Below are 22,801 nucleotides of genomic sequence, written 5' to 3' on the forward strand. Positions count from 1 at the left end.
TGTAACTGTGATCCCCGGTTAAAGTTAACTCAAGCCTCAGCATGACAAAATGGATGCTGCCACCAAAGACACAAGTCTGACCTCCTGCTGCCCAGAGTCCTTCCAGCGAGGGAGGCCTGGACAAAAGGTTTCCTGCCTTGGGAGGTGCTAGCACCACCCCAGACAGGATTTTTTGTATTGGGTAGGACAGGCTGAAAGGAATGAGACATGCCTGGGGCACACAAGGTCTCCCCGTGCATACCCCGGTTCAAACCAGTTGCTGGGGCACTCCAGCCCCAGCTCTGGCGCGAAACCGACAAAGGATAGGGGGTGTAACCACCCCCCTTCCTGGTCCCAACCAATAGGAGGGACCTAGTCACAGTACAGCCCCCTTTAAGAGAATAAAGGTAGGAGCTGGTCCCATTCCAAATTAGATTAATCCTGATTTAAAACTACAAAGAAGAATCTCTGGACATTGACGTTCTGCTCCACAGAAGACAGAATAAATCTCCCTTGTGACCAAGGAGTGACCACCCTGCACAAGCAGGCACCATTAAGTGTGCTAGTGGTTCACTTTGTCGTCCTTCCTGCCGGAACCAGACTTCAGAGCCCGAAGAGATCCGGACTTCCAGACCTCTCCGACCTCTACCTACATCTGCAGCACAGCTAAGATCCGTGGGTGCGACGAGACACATGGGACCGGCCATCTTGAAGAAACTGCACTTCGCTTCCAGCACGACTTCAGAGGCATCCTCGAGAAAGTGCTTTGGGGATTGAGAAGCCCCAGCCTGAGCAGCTCTTGCACAGAAGATCAGCCCTCCAGCATCCACGAGATCTGCGTGGGGCCCTTTTGCTTGATTGCTGCTCGACGCGTTGTCTGGTCACTTGCCGGCTGGCTAGTGGCCTCCTAGACGACGATCCACGAAATCCACACCGCTGGTCTGGTTGCTCCAGACTAGCCCTTGCTTCCCTGCAAGGAGAAACACCCCGGACCCTCCTGGTCCGCACCAGACGCCTTTTCCACTCACCGCGTGGGTTGCCTTTGCCAAGGCCTGTTGACGCCGAATCCGGAACCAACACCGTCGACAGCGAGAGCCTGCGTGGGACAGCCTGTGCCTCCATCCTGGTCGTCGAAGACACCTCCTGGTCCACGTGGCTGCAGAGTCAAGCATCCACTCTTCACCTGATCGCGATGACCGCATCGGGTTCCTTCCTGGTTCCACCCCAGTCACAGGCTAGTGATTGTGAACATTGTCCCCTCTGCTTTCAGGTCTCCATCTTCCTTGATCCACCCTTGGATCACTCCGGACATCTTCCTCCTGGTCGTCTGCAGCATCTTTTCTTCAAGGCTCCATTGACTTCAACACAGAAACACGACACACTTTCACACCTATGCACCCGCAGCCCGTGGGTGAGGTAACGAGAGCATTTCGGTGCTCAAGGGTAGATTGACTCTCCTAGTGTCCCGGTATCCTGTCGTTTTAGTCTTAACCAGTCAGAACTGTCTTTTGCTTACCTTTTTGTAATTTGTAGTGTCCATTGACTTTGTTACGCATCTCGCATGCGAGTTCACACTCTGCACACGCGTCCCGTGGGCCTCCTGCCCCTTACCTAAGGTTAGGGTAGTGTAGTCCCAGCGAACCTACAGCCTCTGGACAGCTCCATTCCTTCTATCGATTTCCTTATACCATTTACTTAGTATATGGTTTGTCGTGCTCCTAGGGAACCATTTTAACTTGTTCAACTTAACGTTTTTTTTTTTAAGAGTCTTGTCATGTGCTTAGCCCTTTGATCTCATAAAGAGTTCAGAGGTGTTTGTTAGTAATAAATATATTGTTTATTTTCATAACAACCTGTGTGGTGTCCTTTCATTTGGTATTTAAGGGGTTATATGTCGTAAAACAGCAGGCTTCACATGCCAAAAGAGTTTAGCCTAAGACTGCTTTGTCCATGCTACCATTAGGATAGCTGGTCTATAAGGTTGACTTACAACCAATCACCATAAGGGTTGTTTGGACTGATATATGATGCTCACTAGTTCTAGTGATCACCATGTATCAGGCCAACTTCTCACAACCACCCCTAGGGTCGATCTTGGTGGGCTCACAGCCCCAGGGCCTCCCACCGGCCGCAACTGCTAGGCCCCGGCCTCCAAAGGAAAGGAAGGAGGGGCAGGCACACCCATGCGCCACACGACACAGCAGCCGATCTGCCTCACCCCCACTCGTAGCGCACCTCCCGCACCACCCGGCCCACAGCGGCCTCTCATGAAGCCTGCCGGGACCCCAGAATCAGGCAATGCACCTCACTGGCCCCCTGGCGAGCAAGGGAGAAGGCCCACTTCACCATGGGCCCCGCCGCCAGCAGACGAGTACCTCACCACTGCACGCTGAGCAGTCCTGGGCACGCCGCCCCCTCTCGCCGCAGGTCTCAGACACCCACATCTCTCGCACCCCCAAGGCAGCGAGGGGATATATGGAGCATTGCATGCCGTGAAAGTGGGGGGAGAGAGGAGCGCTTCAGCCGGACGTAAACTGGTGTCCAAACAAAGTCAGGCCCCCAGGCGGCCCAACCAGCCCGCCAGCACCTCAGCACAGTCTCATAGGCAGCCGTGGCCCCAGACACACCGGCTGGCGTCACCGCGGCCGGACCCGGCCGCCGAAAGGCCCCATGGAGCGAAGGCCCACTCGCCCAACCCGCACCTCACAGACGGCCCTGGCCTCAATCCCATCAGCCAGCGTCACCGCAGCCCGACATGGCCGCCGAGGCCCTAAGGGAGCAGAGGCCCACGCCCCCAGACCCACACCACCTCACCTCAGCCAGCTGTGGTTCTGGACGCCTCCGCCACAAGCCGCCATCCGATCCCCGGGTGGTCACAACCACCTCTGTGCCTCAAGGCGCTAGTTCGTCTTCCCGGGCTGGCCCAGATCTCAACGCGGCTCAGCGGCCAAGCAACGCCGCACCTGGCGCCGCCCAGCCGCAATCTTTGCCACCGGAGGGGGTTTCGGGCATCTCTCCGCTGCTCAGTCGCCGCCAGAGCAGTGTAGAGTTGGCCACGCGTCGCCGCAGGCTCCGGGGCAAATGGGGCAGGCCACAAGTTCATGTCGCCGCCGCCAAAGGCCCCAGGGGGGCCGGGCGGGCGACACCAGTCCGGGGCCCTGGCCATGAGGTCAGACCGAGGCAGCCGCCATTTTGGAGGGCAATGTAGGCCGGCCGGAGCAGAGGTTTGGAAAGGGCGACTCGGGCCCCAGGCAGGTCAGCAAAAACGGAAGAAGGCAGTGCAGGTAGGATGCAGAGTGTGTGTCAAACTCCGGGGCATCATTGGTTAGAGAAAGTGGGCTGATGCGAGGCAGATGACTCGGGGGTCCAGAGGACTCTTAGAGTGCGACCGCCATCTTGACGCCTCAAGCCACCTGCAAGTTTATATTGTGGGTTGTTTCTCACTTTGGCTACAGACAGCCCGGTCGGGCACTCTTATGCTTCTTATGTAAGCCACTTTAAGTTCTCTATGGCTGTTTGCCTGCTGCATATTTCCCCTAATTACCCTTTTTGGGGTAGGGTGTGCACTTGGTGTGTTTCTTGTCCAGCTGGCTATTCCCTATGCATTGCTCAGGTTCTAGCTCTTGCCTTTGGGCTCTTGACACTGGCTCCTTCGGCTTCCTTCTATAGGCTAATCTGTTAGGCTCTTGTTGCATCTCCATGTTAGTTTCGAGCTTGGGTCGGTTTACTCATCGTGCGCCATTTAGCGGAGAGTGATCCTTCTTCCTCTCTCTTTATTTGCTCGGGTATAGGGCTAATGCCGTTTTACCTGTATTTTTTTATACAGGTATGGTGTAGCGCCATTCTGGCCTTTTTTTTGGTTATCTGTTATTTCTACTCTTTCGAGCTGCTTGGGTTGCTCTCTGGCTGTTCCTCCACAGCTTCTCCCCTTTATCCGTCACTCTGTTGCCGGATCGGATACTTGGCGCTTTTCTGTTCTGTAGCAGACCCGCCTCCCTTTTGGGGTAAGGCTATGGTATCTATTCTAAGTTATGGAATCTGTGGCTAGATGTCTCTATCAGATGTACGACTTACTTACCTTCGCTAACGATGTATCTGGTAGAGACGTTATCTAGCCGTAGATTCCTTAACGCCCACCCAGCATCCCCGTTCTGCGACAACCTTATCTAGTGGTGTTCTCCACTGGCCTCTTCAGTTACCGTTGGGTTATCTCTCAACGGAGTTCAGATTTTTGCACGCCCCTAAGTGTTTCCATATGCAGTTAACTTCTGCTGAGGGCCTTCTTTCCTGTGATATGTTGCCTTTTGTCTCACCAGGAAACTTGTTTTCCTCTCCAGTTACCTTCCCTTCCGTCTTCTCTACTACCTCTGGGTCCTGGTCTCCTCGTGGTTATCCTCTTTTAGGGTAGGTTGTGCTCTGTTTCCAACCTCCGTTATTAGAGGGAAAAGGCCAATCTTTTCATACTTTCCTACTGTTCTTTCTGTGTTCTGTTCTTACTAGACGGCACAGCTCTACGTGGCACTAGCAGTCTATTTATGTCTGTTGAGATGTTCTTCCCTGTTGAACTCGGGTAAGGGTTTTCGCTTAGTTTGCGGGGCTCTTTCTCACAGCTTCCACTTATGTGTAGGCAGTGTCTAATTTTGTCTTTTACAATGGTGTCTTCCACCATCTTACTGCTTTATTCACGGATTTTCATCCCTCGCACTGTTCCCATACTTTCACCGTTTTTGTTGGTTGCTCTGCGTTGTGCTGTGGAAAAGTTTCTCCGAACAAAAATGACATCAGATCGCCGGAAGGGACTTGTATGACCTCGCAGACGTCTCATACGTGAACGACGTCAGGGCGAGGTCGTGTGTCGCTGTCCCCTGAAACGCATAGGTGCTGCTGCAAACAATTTCCGGATCCAGTCTCAAGCCTGGGGATATTCTACGTTAAGGAATCTGCGGCTACCAGATACATGGTTACCGAAGGTAAGTAACTCGTACTTCCATACCAATATATGAAGATGAACAGAGAATTGTATGCTGTGTTTTTTAATTGTGTTGATGTAGGGAAGGGGCATCATTACCGCTTTGGTGCTTCGCCTGTTTTAAGTTTCGTATTCTCCCCATTAGTGTCTTTGTGTCTGCAAGTATACTACTTTATATTAATGACATCTCGCAAGATCCCGCACAGAAGCAACACTAATTCTGATATTTGTGACTGCCGCCAAGATTCGTACGAGATTTCCAAGTAAAGGATGCCTTTCCTGTTGATGAACGAGTTACTTACCTTCAGTAACGATGTGTCTGGTAGAGACATAGTCTAGCCGCAGATTCCTTAAATTAGAATATCCCCAGGGGTCAGACTGCATCCGGAAAACTTCCTGCAGCAGCACCTCTGTGCACCGGGGGCGGTGGTGCCAGGCACCGCCCTGACGTCATCAACGGACATGACATCAGTGGAGCCATATATCCCTTTAGAACAAGTTTGGAACACTAGAGTAAGGACAGTGCACCACAAGACATCACCAGAAGGAGGCGTTGCAGTCTCCATTAAAGATCCATAATTGGATATAGCCAATAGTACTGAAGGAAAAGCCTGCTGAGGCGGTAACAATCACAAGACCATGTAGAAGGGGAAAGCGGGATGGTGGTAAAACTAAAGGAGGCGAGTATAGAAAGCCTCAACCAGAAAAGGTCCTCCAGCACGTGGAGTTTGGGCGAGCGTTAAGGAATCTGCGGCTAGACTAAGTCTCTACCAGTTACATTGTTACCGAAGGTAAGTAATTTGTTCATCGGAAAGAGACGTCTAGCCGCAGATTCCTTAGAATAGAAACCAAAGCCATAGCCATAGATAGGCTGTCCGGATTTCGGTTTAAACCGACTCTGCCCAATAGTACCCTACTGGATGAAAACCAGCTGACTTGTTTTAAAACAGAGTGTCACTGATTTTCATTGCTGTTGCACCACTTGGCCCCTTGATGGAGCCAGAACATTACAGAGAAGGAAGCAGGAATATTTTAGATGAAGACAGGGCAAATCGGAGCTTTCTGTCCGTCAGCACTACTCTCGGACCCATACAGCTATATATCAGAGTACATTCAGCACTTTATCAGTTGACCTCTGACCTCCTTATCGCTTGTTGCACTCTGATAGTCTTTGCTGCGCCCCATGTAGGTCGCGCCCCTCCTGTGTACGCTGTGTTGATAGTCACCTTGGCTACAGGTAGAGGAACATGTGTGCAGCAGCTGTAGAAGTGAGTGAGCGGGGCGCGCCCCCTGCCCAGGCCGGCACAATATTTGTATGCGCAAGAGGATAAATAGCAAGAAGCGAACACTGTGGAACAGGTGCACCACTCATTGTGCTCGAAGGGCTTCAGCCCCCCCCCCCCCCGTGTGTGTGTCCGCCCGGGATGAGACAGCGACCCACGGCGCACACAGCCGCACCCGAGCGCTTTACAGGTCTTTAAAGACCATTACATGTTAACGAGGCACTGTTGTTTTACCACCCGCTCCTGAAAGCCATTTCATCTCCAATCTGCATATTGCAGGAAGAGTCAGCCTCCCCCCCCCCCCCCCCCCCGACATTTTCTAGTTGCACCTCCCCCCCCCCCCCCCCTGAAATGTGGCTCTAGCTGCGCCTCTGGTGTGGAACAAACATAATCCGACCTGAGGAGTAAGGAAGGCCCGACCCCCAGGAGGTCCTGAGCATGAGATCACCTCCCACCAAAGCACAGCAAACATTAATCCGTAGCGTGACTGTGCGGGAGCTTCGGGTTCCCGGGACTTGAAGGAGAAGCCGTAGCACTGTGGCGGTGCGGGGTGGAAAGAGGGTATCACTTCATTGAAGGCTTGTTCCCCAATCATCCAAGCCATCTATTTACAGCCAGTCCATGTTCCGAAGGTCACACATAGCGCCAAGCATCAGAGCGGGTATACGAATTCCCAATTAATAACTACTTGATGCTAGTCCGAATATACAGTTTCACAGTAAGTATGTTTATCAGTTGTAAGTAATGGGTTGGGAAATGGTGGTGGGGTTATTCCCGTGATGGTTCGGTGTATAGTTTTAGGAGTAGCACCCGGGGCAGTTGGCTGCCTGGGGCTGAAGTTTCAGTGCATGGGTTCAGGGGGCTTTAAGGAGACACCACTGGCTTCACCATTGTGCTGCGCATTGTGAAGTGTACCACAGTCAGAAGACATACTGGTTGCTTCCAAACAACATCTGAGATTGCTCTCCGAACCAAAATCTATGCCTTTCACATCCGCAACAGCGAGGCTCCAGTGTGTGAAAAACCTCAGCGGCTAAGAAACCTCTGAGGAAACAATGCCATATCTGACCACAGCTATCCGAATCACCTCCCAAAATCACACATTAGGCGCAAACCGAGGATTACAGCAAAGGGGTATTTGTGATACAGCCGAAGAAATATTGTGCAGTGAAAAAAACATGGTAATTGTGAAGCAGAGATATTTCCCACACTAGAGGAGCTCTGAGACTAGCACCTCCTGAGACGTCCACACTGGCAACTTTAGAAGTAGATACAGCTCTGAAACACCTCCTCACAGACAGTTCGAATTCAGAGAAACCGCATTATGTACATAAATATATTTACTGAAAACCCCAATGTTTAAGTTAAAAAAACAACTTCAGTTGGCCACTTCAAACGAGTAGCAGGCATAACCTGTCCCCAACAAAAGTCATGCAAATATAAAGCAGTCACACTATCTGATAACACAAAGTCACAGAGAAGAAACACTTCTGTTAATGTTCAGTACTTCTGTTGATTGGTTGTTGAATGTGCGCCGCCTAGTATTAATAGAAGTGAGTGACTGAGAGTCTGCGTGTCAGAGCATGCCAAAGGTTTTACATGCATGAGGTTTTTTGTTTGCTTGAGCCACCCCACCCTCACTTAGTGCGTGTGGCCTTGAACTAACGTCGTCCCGTCTGTTGGTTTGACGATGTGCTATTTTCACATGTACGACTGCCTGTATGTGGTTGAAAAGTACTGCTACTGGTATTATGAGGCAGTAGAGGGTCTCATTATGTGGCATTGTTGACTACATTAAACTGCATAAAATGACACCTATGCAGCTTAATGTGCCACATTTTGTGATAGTATTGATTCACTAAATCTGCAGATTGAGCTGAAGATGACTGATTATGTGGCAAATGAGACAAATCCACAAGTACAATTAACAAGGCTTTGTTGTTGTTAATAAAGTAGTGGGCGAAGGTATTGGAGCTATATGCGAGTTAGGGGGTGCACCATATTTAGGTATTGGCTCCTACGACACAGGCGGCCAATAGTACCCACCTGTAAACAAAGCAGAAAATGCAATGTATGCACAGTAAGCCATTCCTTTGAAAGACACCAAATGAAGTACTAAACAGCGCTTCGCGCGCACAACACGTGTGAGGGTGCTATATCGATGATACAATGCAATGCAACACTGAGCAGGAGAGTGGTAGTGACTCTGGAACCCCGACTAACTTCCAACTTGCTGAGTGACCAATTCACGCTTTCATTTAAAACAAGCATTTGCAATGCAATAGGTCTCGCATTTACACGAGCTTGAGCTATTGGCATTGCAAATAACAATGCCTTTTATTTTTGTTTTCGTTTTAAAACATAAATAAAAGGCTTTGTCATTTACAGTGCCAATAGCTTAAACTCGCATAAATGCGAGACCTGTTGAATTGCATATGCTTGTTAAATCTAAACTGCAGAATCAAAGTACAATGGAAAGTATTTCATGACTGTATTAAGCTTCTGAAATGTAGAGCAGTATACAATTTCTGATGAAAAATAGAAAAAGCAATAATAAAAGCAAAGCGTTCCATAAACACAGATAAAACACTTTTTCAGTTGTTTTTTATGGCGCGAAAATGAGTAACCACTGAAAAGCACTGTTTTTTTTAGGTATTGAAATCATTGGAAAACACTGAAAAAACACCAACAGAATTTGCCAAAAATAGAAACTGAAAACAGGAAAGCTTACCCATAGAGGAGGCGGGTCTGTGACTGAACCCCATCAAGTTTGTGAATGAACTTAGTTGTCTGTAAGGTGACTAAACAGCACTGTTCACCTTAGAGATGAAGTATAATGAGGCTATGAAAGGTAGCACAGTCAACCTGCAGACCATGAAGATCTAAGGAGAGCTGAAAGCAATGGGAGGCAAAGGCAGTAGAAGCCGTAAAGAACAATAGGGAAGACCTCTTAATGTATACTGGGTTCAGAGCAAGAAAACAAGCCAGATGGTCGTGGCGGAGTGAGAGTCCATACGTCAAAAGTAAATGAACCAACCCAGAATGTGAAAGATCCACAGGAACTTGACTGGCGACTGAATCAAGTAATTACTAGCCAACCAAGAAAATTGTCAGAAAACACTATGGCACCTGTACTTGCAAGGCAAGTGGAAAAGCAGAGGCAACAGGGAAACCCTTACCCGCAAGTGGTAGCATGGAGAAGAAACCATATATGAGATATGATGTAGGAAAAGGAAGGCCATGACTTAGCAAGAAGTCTAGCCGAACCGAAGTACCGGAAAGATCGCTGGGCGCAGTATGCCGACCGCAGTAGAGTGTAAAGAGATGGCAGCTGGTATGACAGAGACATTGTACGCCGGTCCAATATGCACAAGAGCGAAAAGGAGCCTTGTTGAAACCGGCACCAGCAAGCCACGAGTGACAGCAGTGTCAGAATTCCAGTCTATGCCCACAAAATGCTGACAGCCAGAAACAGAAGACACACCCGACCTAGGTGATGTTGCCATAATATGTGAAGGCAAAGACAAGTAGTTGTGCGTTAACAACCACGAACGAAGACCGGAAGGGACCCAAGTATGCTAAGTGGTCCTGGAGCCATACGAAGGAAGCAAAGACTTTCTGTAGGGTCGCGTAGTAGCCTAAGGCACCTGATAGTAAGAAGGCGAGAAGGCAATGCTAAAAGAGGGGCACCAGCCAGCCGTCACACTGTCTGAATGAAGGAGCCGTCACAAATCTGCTGAGTAAGCACACAGAGCAGAACCATAGCAGGAATTAAAAACATTGAAAGTGTGACCCAACAAGACTGATTAGCAGACCCACAGCCCAGCTGTTCTCTCTAAATTCATACCATGTACTTTAGGTACATTACCAATTGGGAATTGGGTCACCTTATGAACCCCTGTATAGTGTACCTTAGGTACCCAGGGCATAGGTGCATCCAAGGCCTACCAGGGGCTGCAGAATGTATTATGCCACCCCTGGCTGGCCACTCAAATTGAGACAACTGGCTGATCACTCAGCTGGGGCAAGGTCGTGTAATCACCCCTTGCTTAGGTGTAGTATCCCTATACCTTCCTTTACATATAGACACATATACACCTATAAGTCAGTCCTATGGCAGGCCTTAACAATCCTGGAGGCAGAGTGCTTGGTTTTATGTGAGATGAGGCTCTAGCATGAGCTGAGCCTGTCTGCAGCTTTCGGAACCATGTCCTTGTAGCTGTTCTATGATATAGCCATACCATATACTCTTAAGTGCAATATCGTCCTCGTGGTTGAATGCTAACTTTAGTTTGGTTTTATCAAAACATGTTGTGTAAGGTGTTATACGCTTTGGAATACTATCCCCTCGCCAGTTCTGGCGACGGGGGTAGCATTCCACCCTTCTAGAGAGAGAAGACATGTTGTTCCTACTAATCCCGGTTAAAGTTAACCAGAGCCTCAGCATCACAAAATGGATGCTGCTGCCACAGACACAAGTCTGACTTCCTGCTGATGGGAGTCCTTCCAGCGAGGGAGGCTTGAACAATAGGTTTCCTGTTTTGGGAGGTGCTAGCACCACCCCAGACAGGCCATAGTGTATTGGGGCAGGGAGGGCTGAATGAAATGAGACACTGCCTGGGGCACAAGACAAAGGGAAAGGGGTGTAACCACCCCTTCCCTGGTACCACCCATAGGAGGGACCTAGCAGGTAATCCAGCCCCTCAGATTGGTATATAGGTAGGAGCTGAGTCAAGAGACTTTAGATTTATCCTGAACTGAAACTTGAAATGAAACTCTGGACCTTCTACATTCTCTCGCAACTAGAAGACTGATGAATCTCCCTTGTGGTCAAGGAGTGACTACCCTGTGCAAACAGGCACCATCCAGCGATCTGCGGTTTGCTTTGTAGACACTCCTGCCGGAGCCCGATCACAGAGCCTGACAAGAACCAGACTTCCAGACTTCCTTGAGCCCGATCCACAGCAAAGCTGCGACCCGTGGAGGTGACGAGAGACGTGGGACCGGCCATCTTGAAAAACCTGCACTGTGCTACTTGTGCAGCTCCTGAGGCACCCTCGAAGCTGTGCATTAGAGATTGAGAAGCCCTGCCCTGAGCACCTTCTGCACAGACGCACAGCCCTCCACACTCCACAAGTGCCGCGTGGGGCCTGCTAGTGTTTTTGTGCTTAACGCATCTGTCCGTTCACTTGCCCGTTGGCTAGTGGCCTCTGTGACGACGAACCTACGAATCTACACTGCTGGCCTGGTTGCTCCAGGCTGGCCCCTGCTTCCCTGAAAAGGAGAAGCCCATCAGACCTTGCTGGTCTGAACAAGAAGCCATCTTCGATTCCTGCGTGGGTTGCCTTTGCCAAGGCTTGTTGACTCCAATCCGGAAGCCGACATCGCCGACAGCGAGATCCTTCGCGGGACAGTCCGTGCCCAGCTCCTGGTCGTCGACACCTCCTGGTCCACGTGGCTGCAGAGACCAGCTTCACGATATCACCTGATTGCTTCACAACATCGCCTGGCTCCTTCCTGGTCCCTTTCTGGTCACAGGCTAGTGACCCAGACTCTGTCCCCTCTGCTTTCAGTTACTCTTCATCCTCGATCCGCCCTTGGATCCAACAGGACACTTCTTTTCTAGTCGCCTGCAGCATCTTTCTCCAAGGCTCCATAGGATTCAGCGACGAAACCCAACACACTTTGACACCTATGCACCCGGCTCCTGTGGGTGAGGTAACGTGAGTACTCCGGTGCTCCTGTGGGTATTGACTATCCTAGTGTTCTAATTTTCAGTAGCTTTCTCCTAGTCCATCCGGAAGAGTCCTAAAAGAAATAGTTTCCATTTCTTTCGTTCCCATTGTATCCCTATGGTAACTCGCTGTGTGTTAAGACACTGCACACGCCTCCCGTGGGCCTCCTGCTTCCTATCCTTTGGTAGTACAGCGTAGCCTAAGCGATTCCCTAGGCCTAACCTTAGTTCGTGACGTGGTTCTTATACCACTATTTTAGTATATGGTTTTACGTGCCCCATAGGGCCCTACTGTATATTGTGCAACTTATTGTATGATAATTGAGCATGGCATGGCAAATTGAGTTGATAAAAAAACTAAAACTACAATAATTATTGGAAAAGAAAAAGTAAAACAACTTACCGTTCATTTAACGTGTCCAGAAAAAGCTCTATGGACTGTGATGCATTTGCTGATGCATTTGCCACTTTCCTAGGTAGCACCCTGGAGATAATAATTTACCAGCTGCAACCTGTATGTGTAGTCTTACACACTGTATTAAAAACAAGACACCCACTGGCTGCAAGTGGAACTTTTTAGAGGACAAGCAGAGTTGTATTTTCACATGGTAGGAAATGCAATGGAACTGCCTTCAAAAACCGAGATTGATAGGTGAAAGTGTCCTTCATGTGCTTGATCGCTTGAACAAGGTATTAATTAACATATTTGCAATACACTGTAGGAATAACTCCTGGTAGGGCGAATAATACATTTAAAAACATGCTGTATACCTCCTTGCTAAGCTTGCCATCATGAACTTGAACCCCTTTAAACTTCAAATCAATGTGTTTGTTAAACTAGTTGAATGGCAAACCACATGAAAATTCTAGCAATAATCTTCATTAATACAAATAAAAATGTATTAATCATTCCTGAAGTGTTTTCACGTGTGCTAGTAGCCCAAATAATGACCATCTTCACTACACAATATGTCTACTTTGTAATTGAGATGATCCCTGAAGCATAAAACTACTTGAGTGCCAGAAAAATTGCATGTCAACATTGTTAACCCATTTTACTGGGAATCGTTCATAATTTCTACAGTGGAACTAATCTAAACTAATTTTCTCAACTAGGAATTGTGCAGTAACAAGAGTTGTATTACAGAGGAAATGCGGATTCTTCTATTAACGGGAAAGGTATGTTCTACCGATGTCTTTCATTTTATTGTGTATAACATATTCAGGAATCATTTTTTCTTGACTTTAACTTCAGCTTACATAGTATGGAAAAATGAAACCATTCTTCGTCCTCTGGAATAAACCTTTGTAATTTTGAATTTTCCACTTTTATTTTTAAGGTGATCAGAGTTGCGAAGTCTTTCTCCTGAATTGGTTATAATTCTAGCATATACTATAATTACTTTCTGTAATTCATATGTTTTCTTCTGGTTAGTTTTCATGTTAAAATCGTGACTTTCACTCCCATTTTACATTTTTGCAAATAAAAGCATCTATCTACTTTCTTTAGTGCCGCCTAGCACTAGTGAGGAAATCAGTTGTGAGTGACCAACAATGCCAGGGATACATTCAGAAAAATTAGGAAACTCTGATAGCTGCTAAACCCATTTAGGATATACATGAATTCACCTACTTGAATAAAATATGTTCACACCCTAATTTATTTGCAATGTATAGAAAAATAAAAATATTTCAGATCATTGGTTGACATAATGCTGCTTTAGAAAATATTGATTTTAGAAGACTGTGAGACTGGGTAAAGTGGGGTGTGGGGAGAATAGGAAGAGCAAACAGTTTGAAATTATTTATTTAAAATGGAAAATGCATTATCCCATTATCATAATCCACTTTGTAGGAGAGTAGGGTCTGCAATCCTATGATCACCCAGATTTTTTGCTTTTGTTTCACTGGTTTACGACTTTCTCTGGCTGTGGGCCTGCCAATCAGACCCACAGCCTAGCTGTTCTCTCACTAAATTGACATGTGTACCTTAGGTGCATTATCCAATTGGGACTGGGCCACCTTATCAGACCCTGTAACTCGGGGCATAGGTGTACCCAGGGCCTACCAGGGGCTGAAGCATGTATTATGCCACCCCTGGATGGCCATCTAAATCTGACACAACTGGCTGCACGACAGCTGGGGCAAGGTGGTGTAATCACCCTTTGCTTTAGATATAGTATACCTATATCTAACCCTAAAAATGGACACACAGATTCCTATCAGTCACTCCTATGGCAGGCCTTAACAATCCTGAAGGCAGAGTGCTTGGAATTATGTGAGATGGTGCTCTGGCATGAGCTGAGCCCGTCTGCAGCTTGCGGAACCAAGTCCTACTAGCTGCTCCATGATAACGCATACCATATACTCTTAAGTGCATTATAATCCTCGCGGTTAAATGCTATCTATGGTATTGCTTTATCAAAACATGTCGAGTAAGGTGTCATACGAATTGGAATACTAACCCCTCGCCAATTCTGGCGACGGGGTTAGCATTCCACCCTTCTAGAGGGACACGACATGTATGTAACTGTGAACCCCGGTTAAAGTTAAACGAAGCCTCAGCTCCACAAAATGGATGCTGCCACCACAGACACGAGTCTGACCTCCTGCTGCTGGGAGTCCTTCCAGCGAGGAGAGCTTAGACAAAGGGTTTCCTGTCAGGGGCGGTGCTAGCACCATCCCAGACAGGGTTTTGTGTATCCTGGGTAGGCAGGGCTTTACAGGAAGGTGACTGCTGAGTGGCACCCCGGTGCTCACTACGCATCTGCCGGCTAGAACCAGTTCCAGGGGCACACCAGCCCCTGGCCTGGGGAAAGTCCGGAGGAGAGCGGGATCCTTTCAGATTTGCAATATGGTTTCAGGGCACACAGAGGGACAATTGACCAATGCTTGAACCTTCATCTAATCATCAGCAAATATACTGTGGTGAAGGGGGGGCTTCTTTATTTGGGGTTTATGGATTTATCCTCCGCTTTTGATTTGGTCAACCGTTCAAAACTATGGTCTATTTTACGAAATTTGGGTTTGGACACTACCTTTGTTAACTTTTTGCACGACCTTCATTTAAATTTGTTTGCATCCGTTAGGGCAACGAGGGATGGAAGGTGTACAGCAAAGTTCAGATCAGGGAGGGGGTCAGACAAGGGTGCATCCTGGCCCCTCTCCTCTTTACACTGTACATCAATGCCTTGGGGAAATCCTTGAATTCAGCCACCCTGGACATGCCGCGTATGGGGGGGCTACCTATCCCGGTCCTCCTATACGCGGATGACGCTGTTCTTATAGCGCGGACGGGTATAGGCCTGCAAAGACTTTTGGACCATTTTGGTCTCTTCATGGAAGCCCTCGACCTAAAAATTAACACTGCCAAATCCCATGTTATGGTCGTAGGCTCACGAAAGAAAAATATGAAGATTAGATCCTTCAGCTCTAACAACTCACAATTTCGAGGGTTCCTTCCTTCTGTTACTTGGGCGTCACTTTTGACGAGAGAGGAACTTGGAAGCCACAAATAAAACTTAAGGAAAATGTAGTTAGTAGATCTACTACAGCACTTCTGAGTTTCTCCAAAAGACTGGGCTCGAAACCTATGGAAGCCATGACCAGGATCTACAGAGCCAAATGCGTGGCAATCGCATCCTATGGGGCAGACATTTGGGGCTACGTCCCAACCCCAGGCATACAAATTGCTGAAAACAATTTTATACGGGCCCTGCTATCACTCCCGAAATCTTCTCCCACACATTCAATCCACAATGAAATTGGCATGGGATATGTCTCTGATCTTCTAAAAATGTCCCCAGTACTTTGCTGGATTAAAACCTGGACAAATGAGGAAATCTGTTTGAATCACTTCATCCTTAAAGATTGTATGTCTCTGGACAAAGCCCACACTATACCATGGCTGGCGTATGTTAGAGCGGCATGCGCGAGGCTAGGGCGCCCGGAAATGTACTCTCTACCGCAAAACCTTAAAAAAGAGGATATAAAGTGGGTGAAGCAGCACTTTCGAACTTTGTTGGAATGTGAAAGAGAATCGGTTGAACTCTGTAAACGTATGGTGAGATTACTTTTCCAACTTGCCACAACTACAGCTATGGAACCCTATTTAAAATACGTCACAAAGCCTTACCATCGCTTCCTGCTCACAAGGTTCAGATTCAACTTGATCCACCTTATCCTTGGCTCGCACACAGAATGGGGTACCCCAGAAAATTCTCCCCCTTGTACATGTGACTGTTTTTCCACACAGGACACTCTGCACCTGGTTATGTTCTGTGAGCACTACCTGGTGCCGCGGAAAAAATTCCTTGTTCCCATCTTGAAACATTTGAATCTCGTCCAGGTACGGCCAGCTTTATTATACCTCCAGATGCTGAACTCGGTGCCGGTCGCATATGGTGTAGCCTGTTTTTTAGTAGCAGCCGCCAGACAGAACAAACTAAGAGCTGCCGCACCACTTATTCACCAAATCTGACTTTTTATATAAAGCTTGGCGAGAATGTTTTTTAACATGCTGATATAGGTGTTCCCCACATCTATCAATCCTTTTTTTAAAGAAATTGTTCATTGTGTTTTATGAAGGAGTAGCAATCATTTCCTTACTTTTGTTTAACAGTATTCTTTTAATTTGATTCTATGTATCATGCACTGCTTTTATGGTTTTAATTAACCGAATAAAGTTTTTGACTGACTGACTGAGCTGACCAATTCTTCTCTCTGGGGGTCAGCCTTCTGCTTATAAAAGCAATTGGCTGGTCTTGACCATCAAAATTCAGTTGAGATAGAACAGCTCCCACACCCAACTCAGAAGCATCTGTTTGGACAATGAATGGTTTGGAGTAGTCTGGACTCTTGAGGATAGGTGCTGTGCACATGGCCTGCTTTAGGTCATCGAATGCTTTTTGACAGCCTGCTGTCCACTGAACCTTTTTTGGCATTTTCTTACTTGTCAGTTCATTTAATGGAGTCACAATTGATCCATAGTTCCTGACAAACTTCCTGTAGTAACCAGTCAGGCCCAAGAAAGCTCGAACCTGAGTCTGGGTGGTTGGAGGAGCCCAGTCCCTGATTGACTGTATTTTGCTCTCCAGTGGCTGAACCTGGCCTCCACCTACAAGGTGGCCCAGGTATACAACCTGTGTCTGCCCTATCTGGCACTTGGTGGCCTTGATAGTGAGGCCTGCTGCTTGCAGAGCCTCTAACACTTTCCTCAGGTGGACCAGGTGATCCTCCCAGGTGGAGCTAAAGACAGCAATATCATCTAGATATGCTGCACAGAAGTCATCCTGCCCAGTGAGAACATGATTCACCAACCTTTGGAAGGTGGCAGGTGCATTTTTCAGACCAAAGGGCATTACCACAAATTGATAATGTCCACCAGGGGTTGAAAATGCTGTCTTGGGCTTGGCATCCTCAGCTAACCTGATTTGCCAATACCCAGCTGTCAGGTGAAATGTGCTTAAGTAGTTGGCAGAAGCCAAACTATCTATAAGCTCATCTGCCCTTGGTATTGGGTGGGCATCAGTCTTAGTGACTGCATTGAGACCCCTGTAGTCTACGCAGAACCTCATCTCTCTCTTACCATCCTGGGTGTGAGGTTTTGGCACTAGAACTACTGGACTAGCCCAAGGGCTATTTGAGGGTTCAATGACTCCCAACTCCAACATTTTCTGCACTTCAGTTTTTATGCAGTCTCTAACATGATCAGGCTGCCTGTAGATTTTACTCTTGACTGGCAAGCTGTCACCAGTGTCAACCTCATGGGTACACCAATTGGTCTGACTGGGTGTCAGAGAGAACATATGTCTGAAAGACTGAAGAACCTGTTTACAGTCTTTCTGTTGATGTTCAGAGAGGCTGCCACAAAAGACAACACCATCTACTGACCCATCATCAGGATTCTGAGTGAGCAGGTCTGGGAGAGGGCCACTCTCTTCCTCCTGTCCCTCATCAATGGCCATGAGCAAGCTCATGTCCTTCCTGTCGACATATGCTTTGAGCCTGTTGACATGGAGTACCCTGTGGGGACTCCTGGGAGTTCCAAGGTCCACCAGGTAGGTGACCTCTCCCTTTTGCTCAAGAATTGTGTGGGGCCCAGACCATTTGTCTTTGAGTGCTGCTGGGGCCACTGGCTCCAACACCCACACCTTCTGTCCAGGCTTGTAAACAGTCAGGACAGCCTTTTGGTCATGTCAAGCTTTTTGAAGTTCTTGACTGGCCTTAAGGTTTTCAGATGCCTTCTCCATATACTCAGCCATCCTGGAGCGGAGACCAAGTACATAGTCCACTATGTTGGTTGCAGGCTTTTTGAGAGGTCTCTTCCATCCTTCCTTCACCAAACACAGGGGGCCTCTCACAGGATGCCCATACAAAAGTTCAAAAGGGCTGTAGCCAACCCCCTTTTGTGGGACCTCTCTGTAAGCAAACAGAAGGCAGGGTATCAGGACATCCCATCTTCGCCTGAGCTTTTCAGGTAGTCCATGAATCATCCCTTTAAGGGTCCTGTTGAACCTTTCAACAAGCCCATTGCATTGTGGATGATAGGGTGTGGTGAACTTGTAGTTGACACCACATTCCTTCCACATAGCTGTTAAGTAGCTTGACATGAAGTTTGCACCTCTGTCAGAGACAACCTCCTTAGGGAAGCCCACTCTGGAGAACACTCCAACTAGGGCCCTTGCCACTACAGGTGCTGTAGTGGTCCTAAGTGGAATAGCTTCAGGATACCTGGTGGCATGATCCACTACCACCAGTATAAACTTGTGCCCTGATGCTGTCTGGGGTTCCATTGGACCAACAATGTCAATCCCCACTCTTTCAAAGGGCACCCCCACCACAGGCATTGGTATAAGGGGGGCCTTTGTTGTGCCACCTGACTTACCACTGGCTTGGCAAGTGACACAGGAGCGACAAAACTCCTTGGTATCCTCATTCATGTGAGGCCAGTGAAAGTGTGAGACAAGCCTGTCCCAAGTCTTTGTCTGGCCTAAGTGACCTGCTAAGGGAATCTCATGGGCCAAGGTGAGAAGGAAACCTCTCTGAGTCAATGGTACAACCAGCCTCCTGGTCATGCCAGGCTTGGGGTCTCTTGCCTCAGTGTACAGAAGTCCATCATCCCAGTATACCTTGTGGGTACCTGTGGCATTCCAAGCAGCCTCAGCAGCAGCCTGCTGTCTGAGGGGTTCAAGGGAAGGGCAGTCTAACTGTTCCTTCCCCAGGTCTTCTCTTGAGGGTCCCCCTGAGCCCAGAAACTCAACTTGATCAAGTTCAAATTCTTTAGGCTCAGTTTCCCTCAATTCTCTTAGGTCAGCCTCCTCTGAGACTTGATCCTCAACCTGGGGCAAGGGGGAAGGCAATGCCTTAACCCTACTGCTCTTCTTCTTGGAAGGTGTCTGGTCCATTGTTCCAGGATCCAGCACCTGTTCAGTGGGGCATCTTCTGGCCTGTGACCTAGTCACAGCAAACACATGTGCTGGCAAACCTAACATCTCCATGTGAGTCCTCTGCTCCACTTCTGACCATTGTGATGACTCCAAATCATTGCCCAACAAACAATCTACTGGGAGGTCTGAGCTAACAACAACCTTCTTTTGGCCATTTACCCCTCCCCAGGAGAAAGCAACAATTGCCATACTATGACTGGTAGTGACATTGCTTGCATTGGTCACCAGGAAATCTGTACCTGGCATGATCTGTCCAGGGTCCACAAAGTTAGGTGTCACCATTGTGACACTGGCACAAGTGTCCCTATAGGCCTGAGCCATTCTTCCATTTATTAAAGGTGTCTGTCTGTATTTGCCCAAAGTATTGGGACTGACATCAGGGGATACATCTGCATCCCCTGTACAGACAAGGACAGCCTGAGTGAGTGTGCCAACTAAGTTGTCATACCCCTCAGAACCCAAGGTTAACCCAACTAAACCCTTGGGAGGTGCACTACCACTGCTGACTGTACTAGGGGGCACAGGTGCCTTAGGGGCTGCAGTGGCAGGAGTCTGCCCTCCTCCTTTCTTGGTGCACTCACTAAACCAGTGAGTTTTACTTTTACAGTATTGGCACCACCTTTTGGACTGGCCATCTTGATTTTTCTTTTTCTGGGGAGCCTGACCCCCACCCTCTTTGGGTTGTTGGGGACCTGTCGAAGACTTAAGGTCATTTTGTTCCCCTTTAGAATCTTTACCCTTCTGGTCTGCTTTCTTCTGACCACCTTGATTCTGGCCCTGGTTCTGCTTAACTCTTGTTCTGACCCATCTGTCTGCCTTCTTTCCCAATTCTTGGGGAGAGGTCAGATCTGAGTCAACAAGATGCTGATGCAACAACTGGTTCTGACAATTGTTTAAAATGTGTTCTCTCATCATCAAATTGTACAATCCTGTAAAATCAGTAACCTTACTGCCCAGCAACCAGCCCTCAAAAGCCTTAGTGGCACAATCTACAAAGTCAGACCAATCTTGAGACTGAGTTTTCTGGGTATCCCTGAACAGCACCCTGTACTGCTCAGTGGTTAGGCCAAGCCCATCAACCAGTGTGTTTTTCAAGACTTGGTAATTGTTAGCATCCTCCACTCTAGTAGTGAGGAGCTTATCTCTACCTTTACCTTCAAAGGAGAGCCACAAGATAGCTGCCCACTGACTCTGGGGAACACCTTGCACAGTGCAGGCCCTCTCCAGAGCAGTAATCCATTTGTGGATGTCATCCCCATGTTTAAAGGGGGGCACTATCTTATTCAGGTGTTTTGTATCAAAACTCCTTTCCCTATTGCTAGGTATAATGCTGCCACCAGTGGGTTTTGACCCACTCAATTCCTGCTCTCTAGCAAAGGCAAGTCTCTCTTTGGCCAGGGCAAGTTCTTCCCTGGCAATCCTCAGATTGACTTCCCTTTCCTTGGCTTCATAAACTCTCCTCTGAGGGGAGGTCATCCTCCTCAGAGCAGAGGCCTGAGAGCCATTGGTTCGAATGGATCTGTTTGAGCCTCTTGAGAGAGATCTAACTCGTCCATTCCCAATGTTAAGCTGGCCTGAGAGGGGTCCCAGGGCTCTCCTAGTATCACTCTCATGCCTGCTTAAGTTGTCCCTAGTTAGCTGACTAACTATTTCTGGACCTTTGTCTGCCTCATCCCCAGATGTCTCCTGATCATCATCCTCCTCACCTGAGAGATGGATGAGATCTGGGTCACCCCTGGTTCCTTCTAGGGCTGGCATGTCCCCTTCTGGATGAGAAGAGCTAAGAAGTTTCTCAGCCTTTCTAGCATCATAAGTCTCTAAGAGACCAATCAGAAATGGGATTGTGGGGTTAGACCCCTGTTTTAGCTTTCTGGAGGTACACACTTGTCTCATCTCCTGGAAACTAAGGGCTGCATATCTAGAAGAGGCCTGTGGAGGGTCCTCAACCATCAGAGGGGTCTCGGTAGACTCTCCAAGGTTAGACATGCTTCTAGTGTGGTGTAAGTGATGCACCTACCTACACTATGTGTTTACCTACTGATCCCTTGCTAAGAGTTGCAGCCAAGGTGTGCTAAGCCTTGAGGAGCTGCAACAGCTGGTTCAGTAGAACTCAGAGTATTCTAAGCTAAGTTATATGTACCTAACAGTACTTATGTGATCTTTCAACCAGATATTCTTAGGATACGTGTGGTAGAACAACAACAAGCTCAAATCCCAACCGCTGCTCACCAATGTGAGAAGTTGGCCTGATATATAATGTTCACTATTCTAGTGAGCACTTTGTATCAGTCCAAACAACCCTTATTGATGATTGGTTGTAAGTCAACCTTATAGACCAGCTATCCTAGTAGCATGGATACGAGCAGTCTAAGGCTAAAGACTCGAGAGGGCGTGTTAAGCCAGCTGTTATACCACACATGTACCCCTTGAATACCCAGTGAAAGGACACCACACAAGTGTTATGAAAATAAACAGTGTATTTATTAAAATCACAACAGCCCTGTACTCTTTATGAAGACAGGGTACTAAGCACAAAACAAAACTCTTACGAAAATACTTAAGTTAGCACAGTATACACAAATGCCCGAGGGGCACGGAAAACCATATACTCTGAAAGTGGAATGCGAAATTACTAGCAGGTAAGTACAGTACTAATAGGCTTTGGAATCGCCAGGTCTTGACTATAGAATCTTCAGATTACTTCTAGGAGGCCTAGGGGACTCGGGTGCAGACTGTGCACTCTCACGCGGGATGCGGGACAAAGTCTATGGTAGCTAGATTTCAGAAAGTTAGTGTTCTCGGGCGAACCCGACCTGGTAGGAGGAAAACGAAAGTGGATCCTGACCCTTGGATAGTGAGGCTATGCTGGGGCACCGAAATGCCGAAGTTACCTAGCCCAGGGGCTGCAGCTGCATATGTCTCAAAAGACGTCGGGAATCCTCGTAGACGGACCAGGAGCCTGGAAGAAAGATGCTGGCAGGCGACCAGTGAAGAGAGTTCGAAGTGATCCAAGCCTGGATCTTGAAGATGGATGACACCTGAAAGCAGAGGGGACCAAGTTCGTGACTACTAGCCAGTAGTCAGGTGGCACCAGGAGGGCACCGGATGGTAGTCACCTCGACTAGGTGAGTGGGTGACGCTGTGCTCTGCAGATCTCACGGACCAGGAGGCGTTGTCGGCGACCAGGATGGAGGAGTGAGCTGTCCCACGATGGATGAAGCTGTCGGCGTCGCTGGACCCAGGATTGGGCAACAAAGCCTTGGCAAATTCAAGCCCACGCGGTGGACTCAAAATGGCGTCTGGAGTGGACCAGGAGGGTCCGGGGTGCTTCTCTTGAAGAAGGAAGCAAGGGCCAGTCTGGAGCAACCAGACCAGCAGCAGTGGTGTC

The 22,801-nt window shown here is 48.2% G+C and overlaps 1 protein-coding gene across 2 annotated transcripts in view; it reads left to right on the top strand.

Annotated features, from left to right (window-relative positions):
• Positions 1-22,801, top strand: part of PDS5A (PDS5 cohesin associated factor A) — a 1,517,933-nt gene that overhangs the window by 1,280,204 nt on the left and 214,928 nt on the right. For both annotated transcript variants that reach the window (XM_086963962.1, XM_086963961.1), the window contains exon 29: positions 13,082-13,144. In XM_086963962.1, the coding sequence (XP_086820088.1) occupies positions 13,082-13,144 (63 nt within the window). The remainder of the gene's footprint in view (positions 1-13,081; positions 13,145-22,801) is intronic.

Source organism: Lissotriton vulgaris, chromosome 3_2 (assembly GCF_964263255.1).
Source record: "Lissotriton vulgaris chromosome 3_2, aLisVul1.2, whole genome shotgun sequence".
Taxonomy (NCBI): Eukaryota; Metazoa; Chordata; class Amphibia; order Caudata; family Salamandridae; genus Lissotriton; species Lissotriton vulgaris.